The 15409-nt window shown below is 39.5% G+C and overlaps 1 protein-coding gene across 1 annotated transcript in view; it reads right to left on the bottom strand.

The window, feature by feature from the left end:
• ak5 (adenylate kinase 5) overlaps positions 1 to 15409 on the bottom strand; it is a gene marked incomplete at its 3' end in the record, with an annotated part of 131013 nt that overhangs the window by 102958 nt on the left and 12646 nt on the right. Inside the window, exon 5 of the mRNA XM_079243678.1 lies at positions 13188 to 13301. Within this exon, the coding sequence (XP_079099804.1) occupies positions 13188 to 13301 (114 nt within the window). The remainder of the gene's footprint in view (positions 1 to 13187; positions 13302 to 15409) is intronic.

Here is a 15409-nt window from a genome sequence, read left to right as displayed (position 1 = left end):
GTGGGCCTGGTGGGAGGGTGCCGATCGCAGCTGTATAGGGCTGCCGGCGGCGAAGACAGTTAGGGGGCTGTAGGGTGAGTTCACCATCCAGGCAGGGATAGGAGGAGTCAGGGGAATACATAGGAGCACGCTCTTCCACTCCTCAGCCAGAGGAGAGGTACTCCTGCCGTCAGTGGAGGCCTCATTGCGCTGGGCCGGCATCTGCCTGTGACAGCTAATTGCGACGGACCAGCGCCAAAACTCAGACCCTGTGGGAGGGTCTCGACCCAGGGGAAAGCTAAGTAGTCTTTTTAATTCTATAAATTGTATGCATGTGCTGTGTGAGTGTAGGAAAGTTTTAATGGTGTTGCTCGCACCCAGTATTGGACCGTGTAGGAGTTGTTAAAGTAGGAGTTGGATGCTGCCGCTGCTTGCCCTATGGTGAGACCAGGGATGGGTGGGTCCTAAGAGTTCCCTCCGTATTGGTGAGTTTGCTGTGTGGGTGTAAAAGTGGGGACCTTCTGTTGTAGTGCTGTGTTGTGGAGTGGGTGGGTTTGAGGCGTTGCCTTGTGGCTCCTCCCATTGTGGCCGTGCACTAAAGGGAGCAAGTGACTGGCTCAAATACAAACTGCTATCTGACCATCGAATCCCATACAGGTCTGAGACTGGTTGCCTTATGAACTGTACAAAATAAAGGTTGTGTTCGTATTACCTTTTTGCCTCCTTATTCATTCCCACGGGACCTCTGCCTAAGTGCAGGAACATTACACTATCACTACCTGTAATCTCCACGCTTTCACATAGTTTACAGACTCTATCTTGATTACCTAACGTTCTGTCTTTCTGGGTCATTCATTTTTCATTGCAGCAGCCTCTCTTTCACCCTTTCTTCTTCTCTTCTGTCCTTTAACATTTGTCTTAGGCTGCAAGTGTTGCGCTGTTAATGATAGAGAGAAGTTTTGAGTCGTGTCTTCAGCAGCTCTGCTGGGACATTTTCACAGCAGCTTAATGAGTTCAGTAAAGAAGCTATACATCTTAAGCACAGTTATGTGGTTCTGGTTGAGGAGATAAGGCATTTAATTGGCAGTTAATGACTATATTTTACCAGTAAAAAATTAGAAAAAAATGCTTGTTGTAGCCTCCCAAATGGGAAAACTCCCACAATGTGAATATATGAAACAACAGAAACTATCTTTGCACTTTGAATGGCCATTCGGAAAAAATTATATTACATTTCTTACACAACTAGCTAATTAACAAATTACTGCCCAGAATAACAAAATCTGTCATTTGTTTTTTTAAAAAAGAAACTCCTCATCTGTTCACACCTGCAGTAGTTTGTCTGTGTTTAATCATTCTATCCAGCCTACTCACACTGGCTCAGTTTACTGACCATCTGATTTTAGTGTGAATATATAAAGCCTGGACACCATCACTTCCCATCTCTTTTCTATATTTTTTGTTGCTCACCAAGAGGTCACACTTGACTTGTAGACAAAATGTGTTTAGAGGAGGTTTAATGAGCGCTGCCTATGAATGTGCCAAATATGAACGTCAATTCTGTACAGAAACAAAGACGTTTCTAATCAACTGAGAGCTTTGGTATTTCTGTAATTATCATGAAAAACTAGAAGGTTCTTTCATTGTTTTAGACCGGAAAAAAAACAACATTTTTAAAAAGCTATCCTTGTAGCAATGCAGTAACTAAGACAAAAATAATCTTGCTAATGCTGTAGATAGTTAGATTAAGTTTATTAGATACTCTCTTGTCTGTGTGATATACATGGAGCTGTGCTCAGCAATAACCTGTGGAGAAACAGGAGAAACAAAACCAACACACAGCCAGTGGATACAAAAAAAATATCAAAATTCCTGATGATTTCTGCAAATGCTGTACCGTGTCCTCAGCTAAGCACATATTACATATTTAAAACATATTGATAATTTTACCCCATGTCTCCTGCACATTTCTGAGTTTGCTGGTTTCATTTCCATACATTAAGCGGCTTCCAAAGCTGACCATGACCATGCATTTGCAGTTCTTTGTAATCTGAAAGGCTGATTGCGATATTTTCCTGTATTTAGCTGGAGTCAGTTTATAATCCAGCCACAGTACAGTTTAAAGTGTCATAAGTTGTGCATCAGCAATTAGGGATGGGAAAATCAAATAAAAAATCGGAAACTTTTTGATTCACAGTTTTAAAATTTTTCCAAATACATAAAAATGATCCATAATAAAAATTTTTGTCATTTTTAGTGTTTTTATTGATCATTTTACTTGTCTTCTTGGGCATTATAGCAGCAGAATGATGGTCTGGCTTCTGTGTTGTTTTTTCCCAATTGAAATCAAGAAAAATGACGAACCACATAAAAAGGTTTTATATAATTTATTTTGTTTTTAATCTACAAAAATCAGCAATATCAAAGAATTGTGAGAATAGCAATTTAAACCGAATGGGCACCCAAAAAAATATGAATTGAATCGATTCAGGATAAAAGCATATTGTCACAGCCCTGTCAGCTCCCATCCACTTGACTGGACTTGTTTTTTGGTTCAGCAGATGACTGACTGACTTTTGGTTGGAAGAGGCCTGAAAAGCATCATAGACCTAAATAGTGTTTTTTTTCCTTTTTTTTTTTTTAAATACTTCTTTTCAGAGTCTTTAAATGGCATGTATCTCATTTATAAGAAATACAGAAGTGAATGTTTCCTCATGTTCCCCTCTTTTATTTCCGGAGATAAACCCCCACTGTAGCCGTTCAACGGTAAATGCAGACAAAAGAGCATTTATAATGTCATAATGACTTGAAAGCCCACAGCAATATTTTCCACAAGGTCAAACTGTTCCTTTGAAGCATTCAAAGTATGTATTACAATTATTCAATGTATTACAGTATTTTAGTGCTTTAGTGACTGTTTTTTTCCCCATAACTTTGTCTCATTGGGGCTTCTGAAGCAGCTTAGTTGCACTAAACACACTTTAAAAACCAAATGTTAATTCATCTGATAGCAAACCCCAGGAGCGTGGCACCCATGCATTACTGGCTGAGAGGTCACTAGCTCCCATTACCTGAACACAGTTATATACACAGCTGCGTGTTTGAGTTAAATATGAGCTTTCAGAGAACTTCATGTGGTCATTATGTAACACTGAGGTCAAGACTGCTAAAAGCTCCAGAAAGAAAAAGCACATGTGTATTCATAGGTAATGCATTAATGAAACTATTCATCATAAGGTGCGGTTTTGCTAATTTTAAAATGGGAGATTAATCACTTTTAAACTCCTTGAATGTGGAAATACTTGCAAAACGTGCAGCAACATAAGCAAGTTAGTTGGAAAACTATGTGTTTATTTTCCTTGTTTACAAGCTCAGCAGATGTGGAGATTTACAGGAAAAATATGTTTACTCACATCTAATCTGAATTAGATGGAGTTGCTGATTTAATCTGCAGCAGGGGCACATTTGTGAGTTCTATCAAAGAGGTGAGGGTGCCTGATTGCAGCGGTACCGTCTGCTTAGTTTCCTCCTGTTGCACATGTACCAGCCACATGTTATGTCCTCCAGTTTCTTTGTTTTTGCTTCCTCCGGCAGTTTCTCAACAGGGAGCTTGTAATGAGCGGAATCTGGTGTCAGATGATCTGGACCGCGGAGACAGCAGCCTCCATACTCTCATTAAGCCAACACTTGGCTTCTTCATAATATGATAAAGAGGAGGTAAAATTACCACAGAGACAAGAGGATGTGACAAAAACATTACAGAGCGTTGGTCGTCCACAGCCGGAACTGTGATGGGCTGAATGGACACGCGACGCCTGAGGCTTGAGACAATTTTCTCTGCAACAGAGCGGGAGGAAGAGCAGTAGCTATTTTCTAATCAGAAATGCAAAATTGTTGGAAAAAAATCTAACTTCTGTTCAACCCAACACAATTAATTTTGTTTATCCAAATTCTTCCTGGTCTGATATTTGCCAGCAGTATTTTTTTTAAGGCAACCCCTGCATAGAGCAGCAGTACAACAAGATCTGATGATTTTTACATTTCAGCACAAACATCCACATTTCAGCCTTTAAACCATAGACTTTATATAAAAGATGGACGTAGCCTCTGTGACATCACCCATAGGTTTCTGAAGAGCTGAATTGAAGTTCCTACCATCGCCATCTTGGCAGGGGCATGCGTGTTGTCTCGCCCGGAAAATACAAATATGGGAAAAGAGGTGGAGCTGAGAGGGGGGCTGTGAGCGTCATGGTGGATGATTGACATCTAGCAAACTCTGAGCTGCCTGTAGCTAAGAGCTAACCAAGCTAGCCCGGAGATAACAGGAGCTAACCAGCTAATGGAGGTAAGCAGGCTAAAGCTAAGTCACGTTGTTTACAGGCTAAAAACCGCGGTTGTTCAACGATTTTCTGACTTGAAGCAGGAGATCGGGTACCTGTCAATCAAAAGGACACACCCCTAAATGTGCCAAATTCTTACATTAAATTACTTTCAAATGGGTGAGTTAGAAAAAAATTCACCCCCCCACAGTTGTCATGAAGGTGAACCTGTATCATTAAACCAAGAAAGGATTTTTGAACCAGGCTGTAAACATGTTCATCTCTGCTGTGAAGTTGGTCTTTTTAGCATGGGAGTCTATGGGGATTTGCTCTGTTTTGGAGCCTCTAGCGGATAAAGGGGGAACTGCAATTTTACGCACTTCTGCACAGGCTTCATTTTTAACCGCCGGAGGTTGCCGCTTGCTTTAATCACAGCTAAATATTGAAGTCCAGCTGCCACGATTTGTCAGCGTCTGATGATGTCGTTCACCTGTGACAGTTCAGTTGTGGCAGATCCGACACATTTTCATTATTTCTTTCAATTCTTTACATCTCCCCACCCACAATTCCTCACCATTTTGCGAATCATTGCACGGCATGTGCTGTGAAGGGATGACACATTTTAACTGTGCGAAAAAAAACATGCAAAAAGCTTAAAATGACACACAAACTGTGGGTGAAGTGGCATGCTATTTTTACATGATGCCATTAGATCATGTTGCTTTTTTCACAGAAAAGACCAACAACTTCCATTAACTTAGGCTATGGGTCAAATGACTCAGGCTGTAGACTTCAGTAAATGGAGCCTAACAAAAGCGTTGCACACAGCGGCTCTGAAACTCATGGGAACAGCTCCATGGATGCAAATAAAACAAATGCATCATTTTAATCAAGAATACTAGCACATCAATCTCAGTCCTGCTGTGTACAGGTTCCTCCTGTAGCTTAGTCTGAAGACATAAGACATAACTCATATTTCTAAGATATTCATCAACATCACTGCCTGTAGGATAGTCAAAGATTGTCATTTTGTGGTAGTTTGATGGTTCAACCAGGGGAGCAGTGGCTTTAATGCAGGGGTTTCCAAAGTTGATGTATCTCTTTTCCGACGCACCTGGCTCGAATTAATCGGATCTAAGAGCCAGGGAAGTTCTGCGCAGTGACTGATTCATTTGAATCAGATGTGATGGAACAGGTACACATAAAAAACCTGGAGGATTGTGGGCCTTGAGGACCAGAGCTGGACACCCCTGCTTTAACGCATAGTGTTGGCACACTTATTGTAACCATGCTACTTCTGAAAAGAAAGAAATTGCCTTATCATATGTAGCAGAAACTCCTGATGATCTAAAAGAACATAAGTGCGACTGCTGAAAAGGGACGTCATGCGGTTTGACCACAGTCTAAAATATTAAAATGTTGGGCAACACATATAAATGAAGATTTAAAACTCAACAGGAAGCAGCTAAAGTGGGTGAAGCTGAATGTCATTATGCATGACTGTGCCCGCTCTGAAGCTGGGGAACTCATCGTGTACAAATGTAAATGAATGCAAAAGAACTGACAAGCTGTAATGACAGTGAAACTGAAACTGAATTGACTGAACTGATATTTTCAGAGCTGAAAGCAGAGCACTTGCATACCTTAATATGCATGCACGAGCGCATGCCACGGAATGTGTTCACTTTTCCATGTGTGTTCATTTGCATGTGCGCGCTTGCATGGTAATTAGCGCGAAATAGAGAATAAGAGACGTCGTGCCTGTGATTGTAATGGCTTTTTGCATCATTTGTTAACTGACAGTAACAGACTCTTTTCTTCCAGTTGATTTGCTACGGCTGCTTATAATAACAATTCATTTACATGTTGCAAAGATACAAACAAATACCAACAAGACCCCACCAGAAAAATCTGTCTCCGCAGCAGCAGCAGCAGCAGCAGCAGCAGCAGCAGCAGCAGCAGCAGCAGCAGCAGCCCACAAACACAGTTAATCTGAATTCAGCTCCGGTGTAATGCTGTTCTATATTTACATTCAATTTGCATCAGAAATTCTTGAACCGACACAGTGACAAAACAGTCATTGATTGATGCACTTGCTGACCGAACAAGGCTAAAGAGACGACTTTAGCACTGTATCCAAAAAGGAAGGCGTGAAACAAACAATTCCTGAAATTATTTAGGAGTTATTCAACAGATTGTTCACATTTTACCACATACGATAAAACAACTGTCAATTAATTTGCACAGAAATTTTCAGAATTAAGACTGAAATAAGTCAAGATTTTAAAAAAACAAGCAAATATATCAGCCAAAAGCAACAAATTATTTGAAGAAAGTTGACGATTTTTATTTGTGTACTTTTATAACTTTTTTTTACTCTTATTTGAAATTATTTTCACGGATGTTTATTAATATGGCAACTTTGTTTTAGAGACATATAAAAAAACGTATCAGTCTTGTATTCATCTGCATGTGTGTTTTCTTTAAATAACTTTTGAAATCATTTTTATCTTTCTTTATTATGAAAAGATGACATTGACACATCACGGTTTGCAACAAGAAATCTAGGGCAAGTACAAATAATTAAAAACAAACAAATAGACAAACAAAACCCTCTCTATATCACCAAATTCCTTATTTATTTACTTATTCATTCTGCTGATACATGAAGCTATTTGTAGACACAATACCATATTTTCTTTTAATAATTTCAATTATTTCATCAATTAACTTTTATCAATTCCAAACAAATTAGTCAAACTGGGGTTATTTGGGTTCAAAGATATAACAAAAAAATCATTAAAATGACAATAAAATGCAGGTAATGATGTACAGAGACGTGGAAGAGAAATGAAAAATGAGACAAAAATATAAAAACAAGACTTTGATTGTAGAAAAAGACATTTGTGACTTTCTGAAGCAGCTGAAATAATATCTGCAACAATGAGTTGAGCTGAAAACATGAATCCCTCCTTTTACTAAGTATTCTTTCCAAATGGGACTTGCTACTTTAATTTCCTCGCCTCTCGTTTCCTGTGATTCAGCTTTAATGACCGGATTATAAAGTCAGCCCGCTCTCACACTGACCCAGATACACTCCGACCGCTAAGTGCACATTGAAAAGTTGATCAACATTCAGTGAACTTAAATGTGCTAAAGAGCATCAATCCCTCTAAAAGCCTTCAACCATTTTGCGTCACTCAGTGAACCAATTTGTAAAGCTCAACCTTCCATTAGGTGGCTCTAATTTGGACCAACACTTCAAAAACCATGACATTATGCTATTATACCTTCTACGCTGCCAGAAAATCCTTGTTCTACATTTACAATCTTTGTATTGCTAATCCTACTAATGTTGTCAATTTATTCGTGACTATTCATAAATAGGCCTGTCTGAAAAGCAGCTCCCTCTGGCAGATAATAGCTTATTGATCCTCAGGAAATGAGCTAAACTTCCACTGCGACAGCTGACAGGTATTTGTGAGGCATGTTCAAGGACAATGTAGTAGGTCAGATGCTTGATGATGCAGGACTATGAACCAATCTGCCAGTCAAAAGGGCAGAGGCGTCTCTCAGTCAGCAGTGACCTGTCCATTTCAGGGACAGTGAACATCGACTGCATTGCCAAAATGGAAAAGAGTCGATCAGAAGCAGCTGCTAGAACATGCTGACTTTAAGAGTTATGGTTGGGATTAGCATGAACTGGGGCTGGTGCTTGTATAAAATATCACACACTGGCAGAAAATGAACAACCATCCTGATGCCGAGGCCACACTGACTTGTTTATCACTTCCATATCATAGATGTAAATAAATTAAATTGTCTAAAAATGAATAGAAAAAGGAAATATTACCCGAACGCCATACGTCAGTGTCTTTAATGAGGGGGCTTTTGAATATTTAATACAACTTGCAATTTTGCAGCAAATAAGCATTGCAGAAGTAAAGATAAGGATGAGTCCAGAAGACCCCTTCAAATGGGAATATTTTCATATTGACAAGTTCTAAAAAGGCTAAGAGGCCCGTAAAAAATTGGCATATCTAGTTCTACAGCCACATATGTTGCCACCCAGAAACCCACCAACACCTGCGTACATCTGGCTCTGAGGTGCAATGTAAACATACAAAACAGAAACAGCATTCAGACCTGTTCTGAATAACTCTGCCGTGGTTGGATGTTTTTATTCGGCTCCAAACCTGCATGGAATGAATACTGACAGAACACCTGGGTGCGCACGTTTCACTTCACTGAAGACGTTGCAGTCAGGGTAACAAAAAGGACTCAACTTTATTTTCTTTTTCTTCTCAGACACACGTTGACTGACTGCGATGCCTCAGATGGAGGCTGTGAAACTGAAAGCAACAACTTCTGGACAAAAAGAGATGAGATTGATTAATCTTTGTTTTTCTTTTGCACATTGTGTTGATGTAGATGACACAATGTTTTTTTCTCCATCCCACTGAGGATGGCTGTTCTCTGCAGTTCATTCAAAAGTAAATGAACTGAATGTCAGAAACAAAGGCTGTAGGATCCGGCGTAATGCCATTCCTTCATGTTACTGAGACACATTTTGTCTGGTAAGGTTGAGTTACTGGACCCTGCTTTTACATGCAAGACATTGAAATGGCGTTACTTTGATTGTCTTATTTGGCAGATATTCTTCAGATGCTGCAAAAAAACAGCATTTCTGAGGGGAAAATTAGCTTGTTTCAGCAAGACAAAAGCAAACTGCAGGCTACAAACTGCAGTTCACACGCTAAATTGAGATGCCTGCAGATCTGCAAACAGAAAATATTTAATAAATTATGAAAGCGTGGAATACAGCTAATTCCAAGCCATAACTAGAAAACAGGAAAATATTTCAACTTCAGAACTCAATCAGTTGATTTAGCTCCCAAGTTAAATGTTGATAACGGCTGAGGTAAGGTGTCACAGGAATGGGAACAGGGTACAGGAGGGTACATTACCTGGGTGTCAGCCATGTCTGCTTGGGATAAATGGGTAAACAGGATCAATGGGTGTGCTATGTTTAAATAGCCAAGGATTGCGCAACGCGGCAGTGACGTCACCATCCGTTGCCCTACTGAACACAGCGGCGCCAGAACTTTATGTTTGATTTCTTTATGTTTCAAAGGTGGGAAATGTATGGGGCTTACATATGTGTCTTAGCTTTGGAGTGTTGTGTATGTATTACTGTGGGGATTTAGGAGAAACCAGGTATTTGTGGTAACTGGAGAGTTCCTGTTGGGCGGGGCTTGGTATTTATAAGACGCTCATTTCGTTGTCAGGGTGGAGAGTGAGGAGTACAGATTAGAGCGTTGCAAGTCACAGTGTGTTTTTGGAACTGGAGAGAGTTAGTGGTGAAATCAGTGTAAATAGTTGTACATATTGTTCACTGTATATATTGCTGCACATTGGTGGATTGCCTTGGAAACGAATAAAGCACCTCAAACGAAGTCATGACTGCGCCATCTTAGTGGGAACAGCAGAGGACCCCCTGACGTCAGGTGACATCAGTAAAAACACCCCTGTGGGTGTTGATTTATGGTTTTAGCATGAAAATAGAAAATATCAAATATTCATCATGGATTCCACTTTTCTTTTTCATTTTCAAGATTTACAATGTTTCTGTCCAATGTGCAGGTCAACACAGGATTAAAATGACTGAATAGTAATGAGTGCATGAAGTGTATGGTTCTCTTTGTCGTGACTTGTGTTCTTGGCCAAACTTCTGCCTCGTGGCTGCTATTGTTTCATTCTACTGACCTTTTGCTGCAATTGTTCCTGCTCAATTGCTTTAAACAAACCGTGCCTCTAGGAATGACCACAGATACATAGAAGTTTTTTTTTTTTTTTATCCTGGTTATTAAGATTTAAAAAGTAAAGATATAAAAGTTACAGCTCCTGAGGAAGAAATAAAAATCATTATGAAAAATGAACATCATAACAAGAAAGATGTATGCCTGTACTGCTTTTCACATGGCTCAAATGGCAGCTGAGACACACATCACATTCAGCTGTTGTAAAAGCACCGATCGCTTCCCGTAGATTAAAACTCCTCACGTTCTTCTCATGCCATATGCACACCAGGCTACTAGTATAAAAACAAAGTTATTCTGGGATTAAATAACATGGGTTTTTTGGGTTTTTTTTTGTAAATTTTATGTAATTTCAACTGAAACTGTTTACAAAACATAAAATACTTAGTAGTACTCATATTTTCACAAAGCAAATCACAAAGTAAAAGTTGTTGGTGGAACTGAAATTACATGGCGAGATAGCTGCTACTTTATTAAGGACTGCAAACTTAACAGCATGTTGTGTCCTCACAAGTGCTGAGTGTTGTAAAGGGACAGATGGGATCATTTTAAGCGTTACATAATCAGCTCTGCGAGCTTGACAAAAAAATTAATTAATAAATCAAAAAATTTTGTTTGCACTATACAGCCATGTTGTTCTCCAATTACTAGTGTAGTCTCTTAACAACACCAGGAAAATGATGCCTAAAGATGTGTCCATCCAGCCGCGAAGGACTTATTCAGTATCATTAAGTTTCTCTTAAACACTGGATATGTTTACCCAAAATACAGTAAAAAGTATGGGTGTGTTAGACTGACACCAGTGGTGCCGAAGTCCAGCCCTCAGTCCAGTCATTATTTTGATTCAGGTATGTTGGAGAAGGAATGCATCTAAAAGTTGCCGGACTTGCAGCCTTGCCTTATAAGAAATCAATGCTACAACACGTGATTTAGACCTTTTAGCTCCTATTAGAAGCATCTTGTCTCCACTCCTTTAAAATCTTTACTTCATTCTTGATATACAAACAGCTTCAAACATTAAATTTGTAGCTAAAAAAAAAAAAGCTGCTAGTACACACAGCTTTGTGTTAATGCTTCTGTGAGAAGGATGAAGTATCTACAGCTCATTTTAGTTTAACATTGTAAAGAGAATTTCACTTTTCAGAAAAAAATAACAAAATGATATTTTGCACTTCTCTACCTGTGCAAAAGGAAAAAAAAGACATTTTTGCACATTTTGTTAAATATAAATTATTTATGATCTGAATGACTTGTCAGTGACTCTAAAATACAGTGTAGCTCTTGATGTCAAACACTTCCAACCCCGGGGATCTTATTGAAACCGCAGAACAGCTGACAATATCATCCTCAGATCTCACACTACTGACAGACTTGCACATTCACATATTTTTTAGCATTGAAAATACTTACGTCAAATTCCATTTCTGTGAGTTTTCCCATACAGACAACGATTAGTATGGAATTAATGAATGGATTGTCTCCATCCTTAAAAACACACACGCATGCATACACACAGTGACCTTTCTAGTTGTAAAGAGAGTTGTAAGTGGGAATAAGTTAGCTGGAAGAAACTGCTGTTGAGCAGCAAATATCCAGCTTTTTCGACAAGTTTCAACAATACATGCCACAGTTCTTATGGTTACAAGCTGGTTCTTATGGTTTCGAGTTCCATGTCTGCTTTACCATCGCTGTATTCAGAAAATAAAGTCTAGCTGCGAACTTTTCCTTGTCTCCGCCTCCCGTCTTTAGCTTGGGGGTGGGAAAGTTTACCAGATATTTCTGCCTGAGTAACAAACTAGACCAGCATGGTTACCAAACTGTCACAAAACACCAGACGAAATGATGACAAAACATTGAGGGTAGCCATTTTTGTTTTCTTGACTGTGTGGTCACTGTGTGGTCTGCAAACAAAACACAGTTCCATATTTAACCCTTGAAGGTCCTGGTCTACTATTTGTTAGATTCCATTTGCAGGAACTTTGATGAATTTCTTTTAAAAAAAAATTGTGGAAATAAACCTCCGTGAGCCATTTATTTCAATTTGTTTGGGTATGTAAAACCCAAACTAAGTGTTTCTTATAACACTATTGTTTCAAATTTCAACTATTTCACTGTTGTTACATTATTGTTAATGTCTTTTTCTTTTTAACATCTCAAACATTTGCTGAAAAACATTTATCCTGTTTATTCTTGTCCAAAACAAACGTTTTGCTTTAATGCCAAACAGGTAAACTTGGCCTCAAGAAAATTTATGAAAGAGTGAATCCAACAAACAACCAATATGATAAAAGAGGCGACTCATCTCCTCATGTCAGTTCTCCCCGTGCCATAATACGGAAGATTTACAGCAGTGTTCCTCATTTCGTGGCTTGCGGCTCACTGACTCTTGACTTGCAGCTCGTGAAGCAGCCACTGGCTTTCTGAAAATGCTATCTAAACAAGTCACAATGATCCTCAACGGTGCAGTTCTCTCCACAAACAAGAGCTGCAGGCTGCTTGCAGAAATTTTAATGTCCTAACGGCCCTAACTGACCCTGTCAGAGTTGCCAGTTTTGGCTAATTTCAGCTGCACCAAATTCCGCCAAAGAGCTGCTCCGTCGGTAGCTATGTACATATATATATATATATAGAAAAAGAAACACCCACATTCTGGAGGCATTATTGTATTTTCACCTTATACTGTTGCATAAGAATGCCATTACTCCGTACGATATTTTGGATAACTATTCCTTGCTAAAAAGCTGAATGTTACTGATTTGGCAACGTAGCAAGATACTACGCTACGTATCTCTTTTTTGGGGGTGGCGGCTCCCCTCTTGTCTTAGTATATTGAGTGAGGCTCTTATTGAATTCACAGTGAGGATTGCCGATTTACAGGAAAAAAAACAATGCTGGAAAGATGGAGGAAAGATGGGTAAAAAATGGGAGTTTCCCGACCAAAACGGGTACTTGGCAGGTATGGGAATGAGTTCAGTGATAGAAGATATAAACCTGCAAATAGCAACTGACCCATGGACCCATGGATAGAAATGTCTTCAGGGGATGAATCGGTGTAATAATAGAGACTCACCTGGTCTTCAAAGGACAAGGCTTGTCCGACGTCACGAGGGAACCCATCTATGACGATGCCGTTGGCATCAGGAATCTTCATAATCTTCTGCTTTATCTCCGTTATTGTGGTCTCCTGGAAAACAGCAAAAGCAACAGGAGTCATTATTACCATCACTCTGAGCCCCTGCTGTAAATGTCAGAACAGCAATAACTGAGATTTCCTCTCTCCCATGACAAACAACTGCCATATCTGAAGCAACGTCATTGGATTTTTGATCAATACAAATGAAATGATTGGGGGAGTCGGGGGTTTTCTTGAGGAAAGAGAACCGACAACAAATTATAAAACAGCAATTACAAAGTCAGCTCAGCTACAAAAACTGACCTGGAATCACAGAAAACAATGGCAACACATCAGACCATTCAGCAATGCAATTAGCCTGTTTATCTGATTGTTGTTTAGCATATTTGTGTCTGCAGCAGAGTGAAGAAATCCTGAAGCCAGAGAGTGCCAACATGCCTTAGCATCACTTACTTCTTCATGCCTTGAGGAGGTCAACATGTTTCAACGCTTTTCTCCAGGCAGAATGCTTATTGCAATATGGCAGAGACACACAAGCAAAGCTCTGATCTAAAAATAACGCGACTAATGCAGACATTTAATTTCCCTCTGACATCAGAACGCGTCCCAGCGGACAATGCAGAGATTAAACATAATCTAGAATCCACAAAAGAGATTAATGTAGAAAATCAGAAACGCTAATCTAAGAACAGATGAGTAGATTGCAGGTTCCTCAGAGTTCTTACACTGTAAGAAACATGAAAGGGAAAGGGAGTGAAAGAGTGAAAGGGAACCAAATGATCACTTGTTATTCTCATCTAGAGGCAGTTCGCCTCCGCCGCTGTGTGGCGGACGAGCCGATACAAAGAGTCAACACAGACAACGTAGTCTAAAACCACTCTGACTTGTACATTCTTCGCACACAGTAAGCACTTCGAGGCGTTTTCTGCACAGATCAAGAGTCTGTGAGCTCAGACATCCCTAACAGGCGCAGTGTGGCATCCATGTCATTTCTGCATCAATCAGATGGAACAGGTTTCTCTTTGGTGTTATGAGAGAAAAGCGGTGTACATAATGCATGTCCCTTTCTGGTCTGTTTCTAAAAGCACAATATTGTGGGAGATAGGATTGACTGTTAAAGTCTGAGGCGAAACCAACAGCAAAAAAGATTATAGTTTGACTCAGCTAATACTGATTCAGTCCAATTTCCCTTTAATACCCGGAAAATAGTAAAATGTGCATTATAAAACATAACTGAGCTGGTTTAAAGTATTTCAGCCTCTGGTCATATTGTCTTTGAATGAGTAAAAAGTCTTTTTTTCAAAATGTTACTAAAAGAAATATACCTGTTTGCTTTATTCTCTGTTCAGCAGATGTTGGGCCAACGCTTACATGGAAACTTGAAACATGGAAAGTTAACCAGACTTATAAATATTGCCAGTTTCAAGGCAAGGTTGATGCAATCCAACCATGAACCACCAGATTAACACAAGCACGGCCACTGGTTGATGTTATCCTGTTTACAGGCTGGTTGCTGTTAACAGGATGGGCCAGACTTTCAGAACTGTTATTATCCAAATGAAGAAAAAAAACCTTTTAATTTTCCCCCAAAATTACACTTTTGTATGAATATGTTTTGATCTCGTCCTGTGATGGACTGGCGACCTGTCCAGAGTGTACCCTGCCTTTCCCCCAAAAGACTGCTGAGACCCTTCATTGGACTAAGCGGTTGGGATAATGAATGAATAAATAAATTAATGTTTTGATCTCATTGCATCTTCAGCAAGACTAACTGGAATAGCACTTTCTCTCTTTTGCTCTAAAACCATGTTGTCTTTATTCCAAAAGCACTGTAAACTACTTTCATTGGTAATTCCTTAAAATATACTTTGACTTTCTGCAGTGCGTCTGGGTCTTTTTGCTCCTTGTTTTATTCTATTTTTGTTGCCCTGATGAGCACATGGAACTGCAGTTCTTCAGCTACCAACCTGAAACTGCTCCCAACCCAACTTCAGCTTCAGCACAGCTAATTTGACATGCGTCTGATTGCGGTTTCATTTCCCCACAATGCAACAGAAATGAACGCAAGGCCTTAAATTGGATGATTTTGGTACGAAGGAAGCCAGAGTACCTACGGAGATGCAGGGAGAACATGGATACTCCAGAAGGAAAGACCACCA

Source organism: Telmatherina bonti (genome assembly GCF_933228915.1).
Source record: "Telmatherina bonti genome assembly, chromosome: 7".
Classification (NCBI taxonomy): domain Eukaryota; kingdom Metazoa; phylum Chordata; class Actinopteri; order Atheriniformes; family Telmatherinidae; genus Telmatherina; species Telmatherina bonti.
Note: the sequence above shows the minus strand (reverse complement) of the source record. Positions and strands in the feature narration are given on the sequence as shown.